This window comes from Erithacus rubecula (assembly GCF_903797595.1).
Source record: "Erithacus rubecula genome assembly, chromosome: 4".
Lineage (NCBI taxonomy): Eukaryota > Metazoa > Chordata > Aves > Passeriformes > Muscicapidae > Erithacus > Erithacus rubecula.
Window position 1 is genome coordinate 42,403,580 of NC_136686.1, and position 20,899 is coordinate 42,424,478.

The 20,899-nt window shown below is 34.5% G+C and overlaps 1 protein-coding gene across 15 annotated transcripts in view; it reads right to left on the reverse strand.

The window, feature by feature from the left end:
- NRCAM (neuronal cell adhesion molecule) overlaps positions 1-20,899 on the reverse strand; it is a 139,989-nt gene that overhangs the window by 18,200 nt on the left and 100,890 nt on the right. For 8 of the 15 annotated variants that reach the window (XM_079303356.1, XM_079303351.1, XM_079303364.1 and 5 more), the window contains 8 exons: positions 18,467-18,568; positions 15,427-15,624; positions 15,244-15,314; positions 14,172-14,397; positions 13,768-13,883; positions 11,050-11,254; positions 10,768-10,890; positions 9,533-9,709 (listed from right to left, as the gene is read on the reverse strand). In XM_079303356.1, the coding sequence (XP_079159482.1) occupies positions 9,533-9,709; positions 10,768-10,890; positions 11,050-11,254; positions 13,768-13,883; positions 14,172-14,397; positions 15,244-15,314; positions 15,427-15,624; positions 18,467-18,568 (1,218 nt within the window). Of the gene's footprint in view, positions 1-622; positions 749-1,273; positions 1,340-8,685; positions 8,722-9,523; positions 9,710-10,767; positions 10,891-11,049; positions 11,255-13,767; positions 13,884-14,171; positions 14,398-15,243; positions 15,315-15,426; positions 15,625-18,466; positions 18,569-19,944; positions 19,975-20,899 lie in introns of all 15 variants that reach the window. The other 7 variants (XM_079303362.1, XM_079303363.1, XM_079303350.1 and 4 more) reach the window with 2 other exon arrangements.

Consider the following 20,899-nt stretch of genomic DNA (forward strand, 5'->3'; position numbering starts at 1 on the left):
TTTTTTGTCCAACATCCATAAAAATAGATTTCTTTTCCAATTTTCAGATTAGTCATCTTTAATTATAACTTTAGAAAGATGGGTTATTTGAAAAGAAGTATCTTGCTTTTATTAGCTAACTTTGCTCTAATTATTACCAGTATTATCAAAGTTTTAAATCTGGTTTTAGGCAATAGGAGTACATAAATTGATTTATATCTTATTTTAAGGTTTAATTAAACAAAGTATATCTTATGTTATCTTTTTTCTTTCCCGAACTGGGCATAATTTAGGAAAATCCTTATACCCTATTTTAATGCAAGCAATTGTATTTTTACACATATAGTCAGCTAATGACAAACAACTCCATGTAAACTATGTTTTTAGAAGTTCATGTTCAAAAGAATTTATAAAATAATACAAAGGAACAAAGGTTCATATTCTATCTATTCATCAAAAACCTGCTAAACATTGATGTTTATTAAAATGAAAATTATTTGATCTTCCCGATCAAATTAAAAAATAATTTAAGACGCTTAAGAACTATCATTAACACTGGGTCAATTTAAGACCCCATTTACTATAAAAATCTTCAAAAATACTTCTCAAAACTTTAGCAGAATTTAATGAAATGACTTCTTACTGCCTGCTACACCATATTCAACATAAAAGTTCGCATGATCTGGTCCCTCATACTCCCAACTGATATTGGCATAGGTCTCAGCAGCAGCTGTTGAAACATTTCTGATCCTTGGATAAAGTGGTTGAACTAAATACACAATAGAAAAACAAAGCAGAATATGCAGTTGTGACTTCATACTTTAAAAAACAACAACAAAAAAATAAGTTACTTTAGACCATGTTAATTTAGACCATATAGAGGGAAAGTATAGCACATTTTTCATTGGTTCCATTACTGGAAATTAGTGACTTAAGAACTTTATTTTGAAATTTCACCCCAGGCAGTTACTATACTAAGAAATTATAAAGTAAAATCTATGTACTTTACTGAGCATGCTCTATACCACAAAAACTGCCAATTACTTAAAAAGCACCTAACTCCCAAAATTTTGAAAAACATTCTTTGTATTCATCAGGAAGTAAAATGCAGACAGCTGGAAAGTGAGAACATTGTCAGGGTAATGGGAAATGGTAGGACAGAAGGAGGCATGAAGGTGGTACACTCCTCCCTTTATGGCAAGTGGCACTGTATGAACTGCAAATGCCCCAAGTGCAAGCCCTCATAGGATTTTGGCTCTATTGCAATGATAGTGATAAAAAAGGAAGACAATACCCTTATAGAATGTTGGACGGACAGTGTGCATGACTGGGGAGGTTGCAAAAAGGATTTCTGAATATCCTTCACCATCAGAGATAGTAGGAAAGAAAAAATAAAGAGGAAAAACACTTTGCATCAAAAAGTAGCAATTAACTAATACAGTAAAACCTTACCTGTTAAATAAATAACACATGCACATTCTAAGATCATGCAGGATTCAATTAGTTTTACTTGTTAAAATATGAAACAGCTAAGTGGTGCACATGTATTTGAAAACAAACTGAAATATGTATGTACTGTCAGCTTTGCTTTCACAGGACATCTCCAAAATCAGCTTTTGTTAATATTACGCATTCATGGCCCCTTTAGACACTGGAAAAGTAGACATCAGATATTGGAAAGCCAATATCAAAATACTCTGGTGTGAAGGACACAAATCACTGGAATGCAAGGAGCTGCCCATTGTAAGGTACTGTGTCTTACTGCTGCCATTCAGGTCAGACAACAGCACTTTTCACAGATATGCAAAATGCCCACATCTCTGAAAAGAAGAGCTTCTCCTTCAGCATTCTCAAATTAGCCACTTCTGTGCTCACACCTTAGTTCTTTGTTCATAGCTTAGCTCCAGCAATGCTTGTTACAAATGGACATATAGCTCAGTGCCTCTGCTTGCCTAAGACTAATGACAAAATAGATTTAAATAGTTCTAATGCTGTAACAGGGCAGATACAAAGAGGATGCTCCTCATCCATTTCATTCAACTCATGAAATTAGTTTTAACTGAAAATGCCTCACTTTGCCACTGACTTTTCTATCCTGCTAAAAATGTTTCTATTAGGTGCATTAAAAATGCTTCCCAAAGAACCATGGAACATCAGAGGTAAAAATCTAGTCTCAATAAAGCCAAATGACAGAATTCCAATGGCTTCATCTACAGAAGAAAATCAAATAAGCAAAAGCCTGATGTCTTGTTAAGGCAAGAGGGGCTGCACAGAATTTATCTATCCATTTAAGTTATTTTCTTCTTCTAACAGGCAGGCGTTCTCCATATGGCCAACTGAAAAAAGTTCAAAGTTATATGCACAGAGAAAATGGCTTACTTGGGCCCCTAGAACAGATGAAATAATGTGAGTACCATGTCTAGAAAACTATGGTTTCTGACTATTTTTAAAAATACCTAAATTAGGCAAATTCCATTAGTTCTTCTAATAATGTATTCTGATTATTATTACAATGTTTTACAAAATTTTTTATCCCCATAATTACATCAGATATTTCTTAACTCTGTTCCAGCAGTGCTCATTCAACAACTCAATCTGTACTGCTCCCTATCTGATGTTTCTGTAGCTAAGTTGTGCTTATATATAATTTCTTTCACCAACCAAAATAATAAGGAATATGTAATAAAGAATAGATTTATTTCTTGTTAAAACCACCTGAATAAAATAATGAAGCACTAGATGAAAATAAAATAAAATAAAATAAAAGCAGTGCCACCTAGGTCTCCAAGTCTCAACAACCTCCCTAAGAAATACCAAAGCCAGAGCCATCTGTGAGAAATCTAGCATGTAACCATATATACTATGGTAATAAAAGGGGATTAGATTCTGTTTCTCTGTGCCACTTGGAGGAGGCAAGAAGAAAGAAAAGCAGTCTCTAAATTTAGGAGGGTACAGAGTCTGAGATTGCAGACAGGATATATAAACTTCCTTCCTTATTTACACATAGGAACAGGTGTTTGTTTCAATAACCACCTCAGCACTTTTGCTGTGCCAAGAAAACAAGTGGTTTGTATTTGAAATATGACTTTGTTTTGTTTCATCAAATTGCATTTTCTCAAAATCATATTGTCCTGGAATTTGGCCTTCCATGGAAGATGTCTTATTAGCAGCCCAACCATACGACTGATATTTTTCACAATATTAAAGACAGAAGAAACTCTTAGCAATAATCTGTTTCCTACTCCTGCAAGCAGATGCCACAGAATTACCCCTAACTTCTCCCTTATGCTTGAGTACTTGGGGATGAAGGAAGCTCTCTCATCTTCTGTGAAAGACTACAGATGATGGAGAGCTTCTGAATTACTAAGCAAATTCAGTAGTCACTCAATCTTATCTTATGGGGTTTTTTTTCCATCTCCAATTTCCAGTGTATTCTCTCATTAAAGAGTTGCCTGCTAGATTAAGATATCTGGTACAAGTCTTTCTGTTCATGTGATTACATATAAATTGATTGCATCAAGTTTGCTCAGAAAGTAACCATAATTTCCTTGGTATCTTAGTTTCTAAATCCACTGAAGTGACTGATTTATGCTTATATTTCATATCTGATTCATACCAAGAGCTGTTTGTATAGATTTACCTACATGTAGTATTCAGTCAGATGTAAATTCTGTGTTTTAACCATTGAATACACTGCATCATGAAATTTGCTCAGTAGCATATTTCTTAAAAAAATTATTTTTTCAATTCTCCTCTTTTGCACTATTGCTTGATCTCATTTGTCATCAGGCCTGCCAAGTTTTACTTAAGTCTGTTAAATGTGTCATATTTGCAACATGATTACACACAGAAGAATATAAAAGATGGCTGATGGATCCTGAGGTGGTGAAAGCCTGGAGGTGAACTGGTTACAACCTTTAAAGCTTGTAGTGAATCTACCCATACTCTGTCTTCTCTATCACCACACCTCTAATTATAATTAACCTCTCAGTTCTTCAATATGTTTCTCAGCACTGTTCACAAGTGGAAAAGGTTTAATTGTCAGCTGGCAGAAGCTCACAGTGTGTACAAGCACCAGTTGGGGAAAAGGGGGAGAAGAGGGGTGGGCAGAAAACTTTGTCCTGGAGAGCACAGACTGTGCTCTCTCATCTGGAACCATGTCCCCCACTGAGCAGCAGTGCTGTCAAAAGCATCACTCTAAAAACCATGGGAATAGACTGCTAATAAGTTACAAGTTTTATAGAGACCTATTCAATTTACCTACCTCTGGCAAATTAAGATTTTTCATTCCTGTCTCAATACAATGCAAAATTTAGCTGGCACTTCTGAGTATTGTTTAATTCCTATAGTATCATATAAAGCATTTGCCAATTGTTGAGAAAGAGGTCTAGGCTCAAAGTAAATTTTTACTTTCCTTTCAAATTAATTCCAGTGGTTTTTTTTACTGGAGTTTTTTGGTAGAGTTTTATTTAATTTTTCAGTCTTTCAGGAATGCAGTTTCTACAAATAACAGTTATAGATGGGCTGCAGAACCAATAGAATTTAATAAGACAAGACATGAGATTGGAAAGTATATTAACAATGAAATAGGTACTCTTTCTCAACATTTAGTCCAGATGAACAATAAATTACATAATCCCCAAAGTGACTAAACTTTAGGAATTTTCATGGAATTCACCTGATATTTTGGAAAAAATGTTGGGTGAGTGCCAAGCACAAATTTGAAGACTTGTGCCAAATGAGAAAGAAAACCCCACAAAACAATATATCATAGAAAATTAAGTTAAAATGCACATATAAAGAGAAAAGTTAATTTAAAGGAAAAAACGTGCACCTGCACAAGAAAAATGAAGGACAAAGGTAATAGATTCTGTCAGAGCCTGTCAGACACAGAAAACTGGTTTATTTTCCTTTGCCTTTTTAACATCCATAGTATGAAATTTAAGCTTTAGTATAACAGTAGGAGTGAATTCCATTTATGGCAGTGAGAAATGGGCAGGAGTCACTTCTGGGATTATTTAGGCCGATTGCAAGAGCATTTCTGTAGTGTAAGAAATACAGAAGCTAAAAAAGAAACACAAAAAATTATGTCACTGATGAGCATTTGGCATGATATCTACAAAGCAAAAGGTATTTGCAGGAACTTTTGAATAGTGATAATAATAATTTTCTCTAGTCTAGCATGCAAAGCATCAGCAGTGTTTCCAGTGAACCTAAAAGAGAACAAAGCAGTGGCTCTGCATAGCAGGCTGTACTGAAAGAATCACAGAAATACACAATGGAGAAGTCCACAGGGGGAGAGTGGCTGAAGGAGCAATACAAAAATACTACACTTAACTTGACTGTTAAAGCAGATTGAAATAGTTAGCAAAAGACATGGAGACATTATGTGAAATGATTCAAGAGGGAGGGAAAACAGATGGTGGGCAGAGAAAATTATTTAAAGAACTGCATTTTGTACAGAACAAAGAAAACTGAGATGATCTTCTACAAAGAGATCAGAGATACAAACTCAGTTGAGACTGATTTCTAGCCCACAGTGATTAGTTACATACTGGGATTCAGCCAAAAACCCCAAAATAATAGTTTCAAACCCAGAGGACAGACTACTTCTTTTTGTCCCTTGTAACAAAAGAGAGTACTATTTGTCACTAGTACTTGAGATGTGAAGTTCACATGAAGAACACAGACCACACTGAGTAGCAATGACAGCAGGCACTAGCTACAATTAAAGGTTACTGTGATCTCACAAACTTATTTTAATTGCATTTCAAGACTATCAGTTAACAGTGTCTGCATGCATGCAGATTACAAGATCTTGATTTCAAATATGTCAACTAAATTCAAAAAAAAACAAAACCAAAACTAAAAAGTGAAATGAGGAGGCTTGTGAAATGAGGCTGACATGCCATGCCATGACTCCCTGTACTTCAGCTTACAACAAACATGCACCTCTATGACTCTTTATTTTAGCCAGCATCTTTCTACCACTGATCAAATTGGAATTCTCTTTCTTCCTCTACAGGGCAGTTATTTAAAACTTCTAATGGAAAAGGACAGAAAAGACTTGACTTTTGTGATCACCTGAGTCACTTTCCAGCTGCTACTATAATTATTTTATATGTAATTCGGTTATTCCCTCATTTTTCTCCCACCTCTGTTACCTCATGCCTGTAGCTAGATGCCAATATATAAATGCCAATACCAGGGCATACTTAATATCTAACATCAGGTATAATAAATTCTGTTTTACATATGAAGTTTTCAGACACATTTAGAATATAGGTTGCTAAGGAAAACTATTCATTTTTTTCTTTGTAGTACCATTAATTTGATCAATGTTAAGTAGTTGATAACATCACAGTATTAGAAAGGAAAAATGACAGTGCAAGTCAAATATCAACTACAATAGAATAGCTTTTTCATCTAGTAAATAACATCTCATGATTTACTCATGTAGGCTTGCAACAGTAAAAATATTGAATCTATCTAGATCCTTAGATTTACCACAGCAATATATCCCTCTGCACTTTTATTTATAGTTTTACACTGAGAAGTAAAATATGTCCCAAGTGGCACAGCTCACTAAGGTTTAAATTATTTGAATTCCTCCAGGACCACATCTAATGTATGTGACTGGCCAAGCTGCAGGTCTTCAAGGCAGCTATCCAGTAGAAAACATCAAATGCAGAAATTTCAGTTCAGCAGTTTAGGCTGGCTGAATCTGTGACCTACTGTCTGCTTAAATTCCAGTATCAGTGTGTTCAAATTGAAAAAAAATGTACAATTATATTTTATTGGTAGTTCTGCCCTTCAAAATTAAAAACCTGATATGTTTTTGATAAACAAAAAACCAAAAAAAGTTGAGAATATCTAAATTTCTGGCTTTGGGTCTAAATTAATAAGAGCTGTATAGACATATAGGCCCTCCTGCACTTCATAGAGAAAGGAAAGTTCACTGCTGGGTACAGATACTTTTTGAGTGGGTTGAGCACTTCTATCTTCCAAATCCACCCACTCATGAGACTAACTAATTTGGTGCTTGATCTTGATAACATGATCCTCCTTTTCCTTAGCTGCAGTCCCTGATCAGTAGCAAAGCAGTTAACATGGTAATGTAGTAACCACTGAGAACATTCATCTCAGACCTGCAGCAACTCAGATGTCCTAACAGATGTCATGGATTTAGCTCTGTGCTGTTTGCAGGTCCAAAGTCTTCTTTACAATTGTGAGAGCTATATGCTACAGGAATATGTGAATACTTTGAAACCATAAACAACATGGAACCAAACAAAGACATCTGCTTAGTTTTCAGAGAATCTGAGATGACAGCTCTGAAACGTGAGCTGCTCCAGCTGATCTTATAAATAAGAGATGCTTTCTGATAGCCACATACAGCTATAATTAAACATCAGTTTCACACAGAGAATCCATTTTTCCTTGCATGAGTTTTTAGAGTCAGCTATAAATAATGAGAACTTAATTTACATTTCTGTTGTGCATGTCCAGAACTAAAGCGAGTTTGATTGTTCCAATCTGTGCTGACTTCTCAGCTACAGCTAGACTAAAACAGTAATAGAGTAAATGAAATAATTCCACAACTTCACACCAGAATGATAAGAATACATCTGATACCAGAATACACTTATATATACATATAGAAATGTATACTATATATGCCCAAATGCAGGCATACGTATATTGTATATATTGTCTGATTTATATGACTGAGTGAATTAATTTCTTTCTTATGGCGGCTATCATCCACAACACCTGATAATCAAGAGAAAAGAAATTATATGTAAAACAATTTATGCTGTCTCTTTCAAGTTTATAAAAAATTGTGGGTACTTCATATATAGATTTTGACTTGTGATGTTTATGGTCTGAGAATCTGAAGCACGGGTGTTCATTAGTGTAAATGACCCTCTGTGACATCTCTGTATAGAGACAATCCTGAGTTTGACCTGCCTCAGGACAACCTTCTGACAATGAAGGTATCAAAATCCATTAAAACTGTGTGCAAAACTGCATCATAAAGAACTAAATATTAACAAAGTCACAAGTAAAGATGGTACTAGGTTCTACTTACTGAACTATACTCAAGTACACACTCAAAAGGTCTGAGAACCTAAACCAAATATACATTTGCCTGTATATTCAATCTGATACTCAAACTGAGAAGTAGACAGAGGGTATTGTCAGTCATCTGTCTCCTACACACAGTTGGCTTGCAAATGAAGTAAATGTGTTCAAGTGGGTAGCAGTAATCCTCAGTGAGAACAAGACTGCAGATAGTTTTTGAAACAAAAAATGCACACGGCATGAGCGGTAAATGAATCTCCTTTGCAAAAAGTGCTGGTTATTTTACTCCAGCTAATCAGTGCTAGTGCACCTGGATCCTGAATATTTATGACAGTGACATACATCTGCTAAATGTTCAGAAATAATTAGACTTTGCTGAAGCAAAGCTAATGAATTCCCCTGAAACTCTGTGACAAAATATACAGATGAAAGGTATTAATAATCATTCTGGATTCCTTAAAAAAACCCAAACAAAAAACCCCCACAACTTTTTGCTTCCAACACTGATCATACTTTGTACAAAAATGTGTAGTCCAAGATTTTCTATCCTTACCACTGCAATTTCCCCATTTGCAACACTGCAAAATCCACACATTAATAAATCATGCAGTTTCATTTTACCTTTGCCTGCACCTACAGCAGGATGGAGAATACCAGCTTTAATGGAGGAAAACAAGAATAGGAACACTATATAATTAGATACAACACCAAAGGAAACATACATATATAATTTCACTACAAAAAGCATGCAGACTAGATAAAATGTATTAATTAAAATAAATTAGAAACAATTCACTTATGCTGACAGACTACTACAGACTGCAGACAGAACCCTGACAGATTACTACAAGACAAAATTAATGTACATGCATTTTGTACATACAAAATTTTATTGTTCGTGCTTGTTAGGGTGCAAGATTTAAAATAAATGCAGTTCACATGCAAACTTAACATCCTGTCAGAAAAATTGCATTGAATAGCAACTCATCTATGGCAATTGCAACACAGCATCATTTTACTGAGCATAAACATATGTGAAAACATGGTACAAAAAAACAGTTTTATAGGTTTTTGCCAGTTCTGTGAAAGTGATTTAGATTTCACAGAAGCTGTTGTATACTACAAGAAATAAAAAAGAAACAACTTCCTCCAATCACAAACCTTCATCATTCCAGTATTTTTCTCTGTGACCAAAGCTGGACAATGATGCAGAACAGGTGAATAGACAAAGACCACTAAAAATGTAAAGTTACATGAAACTTGAAGCCCAGAAAGGCCTATTTCTGTCTTAGAACTTGTGACTTGATATTAAAAGAAGAGGCTTTATACCTCTTTGGGAGTTCCCACTACAGCAGAAAACCTTTACACGTACTTTCTTTAAGAAAAGATCTTAAAAGATACAGTTGTTCAATGCAATCTGTAGTGGTTTTTAAACTCAATGGACTTTCCTTATACATACCCATCTTACCTTCATCCATAATTGTTACTGCTTCCTCAGTTATCTGACTTCCTGATCCAACTGAAGTTTGTGCATTAAAGTAAAACTTGTACCGGGTGCTGTAATTTAAATTTTTTAATATCAAGCTGCTCTCGTTGGCAGGAATTCTTATCTCTACCAAGGGACCCAATTCATGTGTGTTGTTGACTGTTGTCACAAAAAAAAAAAAACAAAGAAAAACAAAAAATTAGGAAACTTGCATACATGGTCATTGTGTTTAAAAAGTCTTTTTTTTTTTTTTTTTTTTTTTTTTTTTTGTTTAGGGTTTTTTTTTTTTTTTTCTGCATCTACACTTTCAAAAGAAAGTCACCTCTGTGTAAAAGTGCCAAAATCCAACTGGGAGATAGGAAGCACCAGCAAGTTTTTTAAAATCAAGTTTCATTTTCATAAATCTCTGAATCCAAGGCAAATGAGTTCAATTCAAATCATCTGAATTTATGCAGAACTGAATGCCCTGACCATGGAAAAAATATGAAATTTTAAGTTCGGTTTGCTTAGGAAAAGAAAACATTGAAGCTACTTGTGTTTAATGCTAAAGAACAGCGGAGTTTGGTAAGTGGAAGAAAGTAAACTTTTTATCTGTTCCATGCATATAAAACTCTTTCCCTTCCAGTGTCACTGCTGAGAAATTTCTGGGCTAAGTAAGCAGCTGGGATCCAAAAGCAGTGATTTAATAGCCCTAAGATGAGTAAATGGCACATTTATAAATTTTTCTTTATAAGATTCTAATATAATGAAAATTGGAAAAACAGACAATATAATTGGACATACTTTGGTTTATTTCTAATGACATTCTCTCTGCAGTTAGAATATAGAGTCTGTACATAGTAGTGCCTTGCATCTAACTTGGATGCCACTTATTTGTAGGACCTCACCTCTATTTTTCTGTGAATTGGGGTTTGAAGTAATGAAAGTAATAAAAATGTTAACCTTGTACTACAGCAAGGAAAGTGTCCCAAGTACAGTCATATATATTATCAAAATACATTCATACATACAGTCTTTTTCAAACTTGACATTTACAATTCAATCATATATTTTGTATATTATAAATTCAGCATAATTTTTTCTTCATAAATGGATTATTATTTGGCAGATACATTGCCTGAATTAGACTTGTATCACAGAATCAAAGAATGGTTTGGGTTGGAAAGGACTGGAAAGATAGAAGACCAACCCCCAAAATATACTCATATTTAACTTACTTGGCTGAAACTTCAGTGTATATGATGTCAAAACACCATTTGGATGGGTGGGTGAACCCCACTCCAGAGTCAGAGAGTCCAATGTTGGGTTAGTAATCTTCAGAAAGGAGGGTGAGCTAGGAACTTTTAAAAAGAACATAGAGTAAATACAAAGTAGATTAGCTTAAAACAGGTCATGAATTATTAATTCTTAAGAATATCACTGTATTGAGACAGATTATTATTTTATGAAGTCCAAATAAACCCCATTAAAGTTTAATACGTAGGTTTTTCATTTCATACCTCCTTCAGGGGTCTTAAATACTTTATCTGGGCTTGCTGGTCCTTCTCCTTTACCATTAACAACTCTAACATTCAGCTTGTAAGAACTATAGGGCTCCAGTCCTGGTAACATTCCAAAAGTCTTGTTTCCCCTGAAAGTCAAGATCTTTTTTTCGACATGTCGTCTACTCCTTCTGGATAGACTCTGCACTTTCCAGTAGTAAATCTAAAGATTAAAAAAAAAAAAAATCTACAGTGAGTGATTAGCTGTTCTGATTTTCTAAACTCTAGTTTTTCCATGAGTTTTTCCATGAGTTTTTCCATGAATTATAAGTAGAAATAACTTCAATTTTAATAAACTCAGGTTAGACACAGCATAGAGCTTTCCTGTTTCAGAAACAGACCTTGTCCAGAAATAGTCTACACAGGTGGTTGCAGGTTACCACTTGCCTGTTCTGCTAATGCTCAAAATCAGTTTGATACAAGATCAGGTTGGGAATTGCATTGGTCTGCAATCTTTCTTCCTGTTACCCAATCTTTCTGAGAAGCAAAAGTTATCCATTCTTTCAGTCAGATGTCTACAGGCCTTCCAAAGCAGATTTGGACTTTGCCTCCTTGTTAGATCATATTCCTGACCATGCTATTCCTTGTTGTCAGATTACCTTTACATGGGGAAAAATCAAAACATTTGACTGGGCTGGAAAAACACACAAGTTTTGAAATGACTCTGAAGTAACAGCACTGGAATGACCTCCACACAGGGATGGGAAGAGTTCCTCCAACTATGTGACAATTTGATCAGATGAGAAAGCTGATTCTGATGTCCATTGAGCTGACTGAGTTTCTAATTACATATAAGCCTCAGAGGTACTCTCCTGCACTTTCTCTACTACACAGTCCCTCTACCATCATAACTTGAAAGACATAAATAGTTGCCCCTCCAAAAGATTTGTTTTACTCCTAGGATTGTCACCTTCAAATACATAAATTTTTTATTTTTCACAGCATTTTTTTCATGCACATATGATCACAAGCTATAGATGATTAAGAAAACTAAATGAAAAAAAAATCTGTTCCTATTCAGGCCAACTGCAGAACACCTCTTTAATTAAGGAAGCCAGGATTTCACATTGGAATTTTAAAAAAGGGGCTGTTAAGACTTGCAAAGCCCAGCTAGATAGCTATAAAGCAATGTTAACACTTACACCAGCTTTCAACATACCCTTTCACTTCAATCACTTTTAAATGCCACTGTGTTTTACACAGCTCGAATTAATGTTTTTCAATATCACCAGCTGTCATCCTATAGCTCTCATCCTATCAACTACTCTAGAAAATTATTTACAAGCTAACAAAACTTGAAGTGTTGGTACTATTGGTAGTGAAACTCCTAAGATATAATAAATAAAAGTGCATCACATTTTTCATAATTTCTTCCTATGTCTGAAAAGCATCATAGTACCACAGTATATTGAGTAATAGCTAGATTAATAAAAGAGTAAAATATGAATTATGTGCTGTAGACTGCTGCTTAGTTACATCTTTCTGCTTCATTCAGACATTTGCCTTCAAGATGTGACTCTTTAGACTCTCTTAATTCCCTCTTTACTAAGAAATCTGGCCCCAATGCAACTGTATATTGGGCTACTGAGAGAAATAATTTTATTAATTAGGAAATCCTGATTGTGCTAGTAGGATTTTGCTTCTGTGCTCACTAAGAGCGCAGTATGTGTTTTGCAAGCTACATCAGTGATGAAGATACTTCATCCATAAAGTATCCAAATATCCAGTTTGTATTGAGAGAAAGCTTTATAACAATAGCTATCCACTAGGTCTTACGATTTCTCATGCCTAGTCTAGTTTTTAGCCTATCCTTGATTTAGCTTATTTGCAAAAATTATTTAATATATTCTTGCTGTGTCTGCAGCTTATTCAAGGATATATCATTGTCACATTTTTCCTAACCAGAACAGAGCCTTGCAGAGGAGCAAAGAAGGAATTACTGTGATTTTCTTCTATTGTTACATAGGATGTCAGTATATCCTCACTGATGCAACTTTTTCCTATTCCTCAGGGACACCAGTTTCAAATCCTGAAGTCCTTCTGTCTCCCCTTGTCTATCAGTTGCAGTCTGTGTTCTCCAGCACAGCCTTTTCAGTTATGACCAAAGGCAGCACACTGCCTTACAATAGCCTTCCTTCAACTATATGGGCACTCCAAATCTGCCATTTCATATGTCCTTAAGTTGAACTTTTACATTGAGCCCTTTCCTGGCCTCTAAAAAGACATAGGACCCAGCATATTATAGCAAGTGTCCAGTTACTCTGAACTAAAGACGTAATTAATCATATTGAAGCAGAAAATGAGCATTAACCTTAACATTAGACCTAGAAGAGTCTCCTACAAAAACTAGTTCTTCTCATCCTCCAAATTACTCTGAAAAAAGATCTGTAAAACTGCCACCATTTTTTAATCTGCTTAACATGTGCAAGCTTGACTGCAAACACACCATTTTTCTTCAAGGACAACATCACAGGAAGCTAATGCTACAAGACTGGAACATTGCTTAATTCTGTATGAATTGCATCCAAGCTGCTGCTCTTATCAGCACAACTTGGGAGCTCACTGAAAAGCACAAGTCCTCTTGCATGTCAGTTACTTCAATCTGGATACAATCTCATATAAGAAGACTAATCTATTTTAATAAACAAGGAAGAAAATACTTTTGACTGTACTTACTTTGTACCCTTGAAGGTGTCCTCGGACAGTTTTTAGTGGAACTGGGTCCCAATGCACCTTTGCTAATGTGCTGTTAATAACGTGAACCTGTACATTGCCTGGAGCAACCATTGGCACTGTGTGGAAAGGATGCAATGAGTATGTAGTTAGAATTAGAAAGGACACAAACATTGTTTTTTAGAATGAGTCTTTGCACTGTACTCATGGAATAGGTTAAAATGTTCCTGTGTTTTCAGGATTGATACTTGAGTATTATGAAGTCTTACTATCTCTGAATTGTTTCCTTTGACTTTAAAAAATAACTACTATCCCCCTTATCAGTATTTCAGTATTCTAAATATGTATTTAGGTTACACATTTAGTTCCTTTTAATTAGGATAACTGAATCAAACTATAAAACTTACAGTCTTCCCCTGAATGTCCAATCACCTCTGATGGCTCTGGTGCATACCCCAAGTCATTTAAAGCTTGCACTTTTACTTCATATGGAACAAAAGTTGGTGTACCAGACACAATATATTTAGATACATTTGCAACTATAACAGATGTCCATTCATCATCAACATCCTTCTGGCGCCAGCTGACTTTGTACTGAAGCCCTGGTCCATTAGACTGAAAACCCTTTAAAGGCTGGAATGAAAAGAAATACTTTTAAGTATTCTGAAGAATCTGAAAAATCTTAACTTAGAAGGAAATAAATTGATTGTTTTATAGAATCTCACTGAAAATTTACCACTGTATTCTGCAACAGAGAAGCACTGCTGAAAGTTATGCAATTTAGCTTTTACAGGAGGTCACTTTAGTTGTTTTTCCCTTTTTGGTAAAGAGCACATTGAATGATGTTGGTGGCTAATTCTTACACAAACAACTTATTGAGATTTCGGTATATATATATATATATATATATATATATATATGTTGTTTCCAAATACTTCTTAAGAAGTGGAAGAGAGAAAACCAGACTTGCACCAACTCCTTATAAAGAGTGTACCCTAGGCAATATTTCTTGCCTGGGAGGGCAAATTGGTTACACATGGCTCTGCTCAAGCTCCTGTCATGATGGTAAGGGCACAAAAATGTACAACAATTAGTTTTTCATAAAAGATGACAGTAGAAGTAGCATTCACTAAAAAAATTAAACTCTACTTTAAATAAACCCCCATTTATATTTTGAAATTTTCCTAAACTGGTAGCAAAACATTCTGCATTACCTAATTATTGCCTTATCTTGAGAAATCACCCAAGAAACTATGTCCTGCCCTCCTTAACTTATTTTCATATTATAAAGAAATAATAATTCTGTTTTTTCATGAAAATTAAGATGGGGAAATGTCTTAATTTAGCTCGTTTTTAAGAATATTTAAAGCAAGCATTTGGCTTTTCTCATCATTTATTTCTCAAAAAAAAAAAAAAAAAAAAAAAAGCTACTCACAAACCTGAAAATTAATGAAACCTTGAAAAAAAGACCTATCTTACCTCCCATGTTATTACCAAATTATCAGGTTCTGAGCCTATCCCCTGTACATTAGCAGGATTTTCATCAGGGCCTAAAAACAAAATATTAACATGTGAACAAGAATGGCTGCTGTGGGATTCCAAGCAAATCCAATGCTATTCATGGCAGGAATCAATCACTGGTAAGTGGGAGTAATTATTTACTTGCAGATTTTGTCAGGTACTGCTCAGATGGTTCACTTGGCTGGCTTCTGCCAATCTTATTGACAGCTATCACACGGAACGAGTAGTTGACATACGGAGACAACTTCAGCTGCACTGTTGTCTGAGTGCCAGGGACTTCAGTCTGGTAATGCCACACTCCTGGTTCATGCAGTGCATCTTCATACTCAATTACAAAGTCTGCAAGCAGGAATTGAATCCAACTTTATGTCAAAACTTGAAACAGCTTCCTAGATAAGGATAGGCATTTCTGAATGAGCTAGTCAGAAGGGATTGCTCCAACCAGTGCTTTCAAAAATCATGGAACTTGACATGTAGATACATAAACCATAACACAAATTTATAATGTGGATATCAAAAGTAGAAATATAGGTGAAGTATAGTAAAGAACCTTACTTTTATCCTTTGCTACTGTCACTAATTCAGCCATCTCTCAGGTAACATATTATTACAAGAGTTCTCTCTCCAGTACTGGATTTTAATTTAATGGGAACCCTTGAACTATCACAGCAAGGAAGTGGAAGTTGACTGCCAAATACATTATTCTTAGTTGTATCAAGCATGCAATACCTGTATAAATTTAAAACTCCTTGAATATTCCATTTTCCCCAATGAAACTAGCATAATGAAAATCTATTTAAAGTCAAGAACCTGTACTTGAGGAAGGTTTGTGAGAGCACTTTTCATTATTGCCAAATTAAATCAGGGAATGTATGTCAAGAAACTAAATTTCTCAAGAGTTCTCTGTGTGAACATTATGATGATTACTGTTAAGACCCTACAAAGTATTATAACCTCAGGGATAAATAGATTTGTACAATTCCAAAAAGAAAATATTCATTATGAAAGACAAAAGGACATTTTTTTACAGATGTGGAACAGCCAAAAAACCTTGCTGTAAGATATAACATATGAATTCTGAAATACTTAGGAGGAATATTTAGGACACAATAAATAAATGGGAGAAGAATTGTCAGACTGAGTACATTCCATGGAACATTGAGCATCAAATATTTGTGTGTTGTGCAACAAGAATATTCTTCTATTTTATGTATAGGTGGAGACATAATATGACTCAAGAGTCATCCTCTTCACACTACTAAAAAAATTTTGAGTGGCATCTAGAGATTTCTTTTAGAAGAATACTTTACAGCACCATATAGAAAAATGCACAACAATTTGAGGAGCAAGATGTAAAAGAGGTAAGTGGTACTATTCATAGCCTTCTGATTTAAGGCTGGCAGATTTCATTCTGACCTAAGTAGTAAGAGAAAGAGGAAAATTGACCCCAAATTACTGTCTGAGTTGCTGCTCCTGTTCTGTGCTCAGCAATACAGGTCTTTGAAATAAGAGCTTTGCTGAAAAGGTGAAAATATTATAAGCCAAAATGGTTTTCAGTACTGCTTTTTGCTACCCTGGTCACTAGCCTTCTGCCTGAAACTCTAGTAGAATTATTTATAGGCAACTTCAAGGAAAAAAAACCCATGTGAACTTTCAGAGAGATTCTAGCAAGTCAGTCATACTGTGCAAACAGATCACTCTTAATGAAGGGCAATCTCTGAGTGTTCATCTGCCCTTTGAAGTGATAGCAGCAGCCAAAGAAATAGACTTAATTAGGAAAAAATGCCTTATTTTGCAGCCTCTAAGAAGACCATGCAGCAATATAAATTGTATTATAATTAAACCTAACATTATTTAGTCAAAGGAGTTCAGTTTACAACATGAGACTGCATGCAATCTCATTCTAGAAAAATCTACAAGAGACAACACTTACTACATTAACTAGTATAAACTTTTTTGGAACAGTGTGATCTCATTCCTACAGAAAGACAACTTGTATCTTCTGGAATGGAAGAAAATGAAAATACTAATAAAAGTAAATGTATATGAATTAACCACTATTCAACTATTTACATTGATCTATATATTACATTTTTAAGGTATACTACTAGTTGATATACATTAGAGATGCCTGAGACTGTAAAATTTGAGAAAAATCACTTAGTGTTTCATTAAAATGCAGTCAAAATCTTTGATGTGTTCAGAAACTTGTGAAATTCTGTTTTTTCCTTTCCAGACACCTGATCCTTATGGTTTGTTTTCAGTGTTGGTACAGACTAGCATCAAAACCTGGAGAACAACTCCCAGTAAGTCAGTTAACTAATTAATTCCAAACATAATATGTACACTGGTCTTGGCAACTTGTGGCAGTTATCCAAAAACACACTGCATAAATAATGAAATAATTGAAAGAAATTGCTCATGGGGGAAAAGTAATGACAAAAATTCTTTCTGATCCCATTAATTTTTTGGAAAACAAACATTAATATCTTTGTTCCTTGCTCCTAAATTCCCCCTCTATCCTCTCTGCTCAATATAAGCAAGTCTTTCATTATGCTTTACTGGGAAGAATAACAGCATTTAAGATCAATTTGCTGCCAAAAGATTTTATACATATTTAATGGCTTAGTTTTACAGATATGGTTTATTCATTTAACTGTCTGGACTAGAAAAAAACCCAAAAAACTAGATAGTAAAAACTAGATAGAAAAACTATCTTCCTTACATTTTCATTAAGAATAAACTCCACCAGTAGTGATGGATAATCACTGAAAATGGTGGTACTGATGTTATTTCAAATTCATAGAATTACAAAAGAGTTAACACAATGTTAGCATCTCTCTACTTCCGAAGCATACAAGCAATGAACAAGTCAGCTCTCTACATATTCATAAAATTGGACCTTGTCAGACAGATCTCATATCAGCATATATAACTTCTATTTTATCTAGCACATGTTTTTGAATACAAATGCCCAGCTCTTCTGGGCAGTACATACATCTTTCTGCTTGGCTGTACAGTAGTTATTAAGGGTATGTTATGTAAATAAATGGCAGCTGGAGAGAATTAATTTACCATTTTCCCATGTCGTACACAAAATTTATTCCAGAAATATTTGGAATTTGAGAACAGTTAGAACAACACTTTCAATGTTTAGTGTAGTAGATATAAACAAACATACTTGTAATGGGACTGTTGTTTTCATCTCCAGGTATCCATGAGAGTTCAATGCTTCTTTCTAGCTGACCTGTCAATTCCAAGTCAAAGGGTGGATTTGGCCGAGCTGTCAATCAAATGAACACAAAGTAAGTAACCACAACCAGAATAAGTAATTTTATATTTGAAAAAAAAAACCTTACATTCCAATCAAAGAATTCCACAAATACAGCAGGGCTCAGATCTACTCACTTATGTAAGCATGACTTAAAGACCAATAGCATGCAATTCTTACAAAACAGACAAAAATGGAGAACTGATGTAACCTGGAAACTTATATACAATAACATCAGTATTTATTTTTATCTATGTCTGAGTGCACTGTGATAGAATAACATGATGAGATGCAAGGAATTATGAAATGCATGTTTAGTTTACCCTTGAACGACTATGGGTGATTATCTGTTGTAACAGACATACCTCATACAACATGAAAAATAAAGATGCATTTACACCAAAAAAGGTTTTCTAGAACCATTATAAATATTTTTATGTGAATTCAAAACAAGTATACTTCAAAAAGAAACTAATTGCAAGTTGCTAAATTGTTTATTTTTTGCCGTTCTTTTAAAAATGCTCAGAAATACCATGCAAGCTCTTATTATACATCCTTATAATGCAAAAAGATGCAATTCCAAATTCACAAAGGTAATTTATTATATGATTTGCTACACAAAAATCATGACTAATAAGTAGGTTCATGTAAGAATACATAAACATTTTCACAGAATCTTTTTCACTGATAGGATTTACATAAAAAATGTTCAAAAATCCTATACTTAAAAGTGTTCCAGCTTATTATATTGCACTTGAACCTCCAAACTCAGAAAACAAGCTATCAAATCAAAGGCCCTATACCATCAAATTTAAGACTATGCCTGACTAACAGATTTTTATTTTTTTTTTAGTTTTAACTTAAATTTCAAAATCTTGGGGATTTCATCAGTTATAAGTCAAACTGGTCAATATGGTCATATTCATCTTATGAGTGGAGTAAAAAGAAGATAAACTATGAAATAAAATAGAGCAAGATTACAAGGTTGCAAAACCAATGTTAATATACAACATAACTTGGTTGGTGCAATGTGTCTGATGGTGAATTACCTTTCACCAATATTTACACTTTAGATATTTCATTTATTATATAACTAATTTGTGGTCTATGAGAAAAACATTGCCATACTAAACCCAATCTTAATTAAAAATAATTTATCTCTGAAAAGCACTTATTCCCTAAATATAAAGCAGCCTGCACTGTAACATTCCAAAGTTCTGTACTACAGCAAGGAAGTAGCTGGTAAAATGGGATGAAACCACACAAACAGACACAGACATACACACACAGAGGAAAAGGGGAAAAACACTAGGCAAAAAAAAATTGCAACAGGAAAATGGGCAATATTCGGCCTGATGATGTAGAAAGAGAACTTTGTTTTAGTTTACCGTAAATGATAGCTGGAGTTGGGGGAGCAGCTGAAAAGAACATTAATATAAAGGATTTAATCAGTTAGTAGCCAAAGAAACAGAATACTGTAGGTAGTTAAAGACTATAGTTATTAGAGACAAAGAAAAGTTAACTTATTTAGATTAAATGGTTAATTTAAAAAACCACATAATCATTTTTCATTGAAGAATAAAAAATATTCTTGAATATTTTATTAATTTTTTAAAATAAGGATAGATCAATAAAATAAAGTAAACTTTATTTAAAACACAAATAAGTACTAGTTTTTTGGCTTAGATAATTCCTGGATGTTATAAGATCACAGTAGAATTTAAAACACAGACTTGCTTTGAGTCTCAGATCGAACTCACATAAGAATCATTCAGGATATCTACTTAGAACTTTCTTATGAATTGGAGAAGGGGCAAAGTAATATATTTGGCAAGAATCTGCAATCATAAAAACTTAACTGAGAACTAACTAAAAATACAATGCATGAGAAGTCATGCAACCAAATATGCTTAGTCTTTCTGAAGCATAATTCAGCTGTCAAAGAGATTCCTGAGATAACATTCTCCCAATACAATAAAGACATGGACCTGTTGGAATGAGTTCAGAGGAGGGTCTCTAAGGTGACCAAAGAGCTGGAGCACCTCTTCTATGAAGACAGGCTGAGACAGTTGGGGCTGTTCAGCCCAAAGAAGAGAAGGCTCTGGGGACACCTTAGAGTAGCCTCCCAGCAGCTAAACAGGCTACAAGAGAGGGACTTTTCACAAGGGCATGTAGTGATAAGCCAAGGGGGAACGCCTTCAGTGGAAGCAGAGTTGGTTTATGTTACATATAAGGAAGACATTTTTTATGGTGAGGCACTGGAACAGGTTGCCCAGAGAGGTTGTGTGTTTAATTTCCTGTAGTAGCTCAGATGTGGTCAAAATAAAAAGCTATACAGCACAA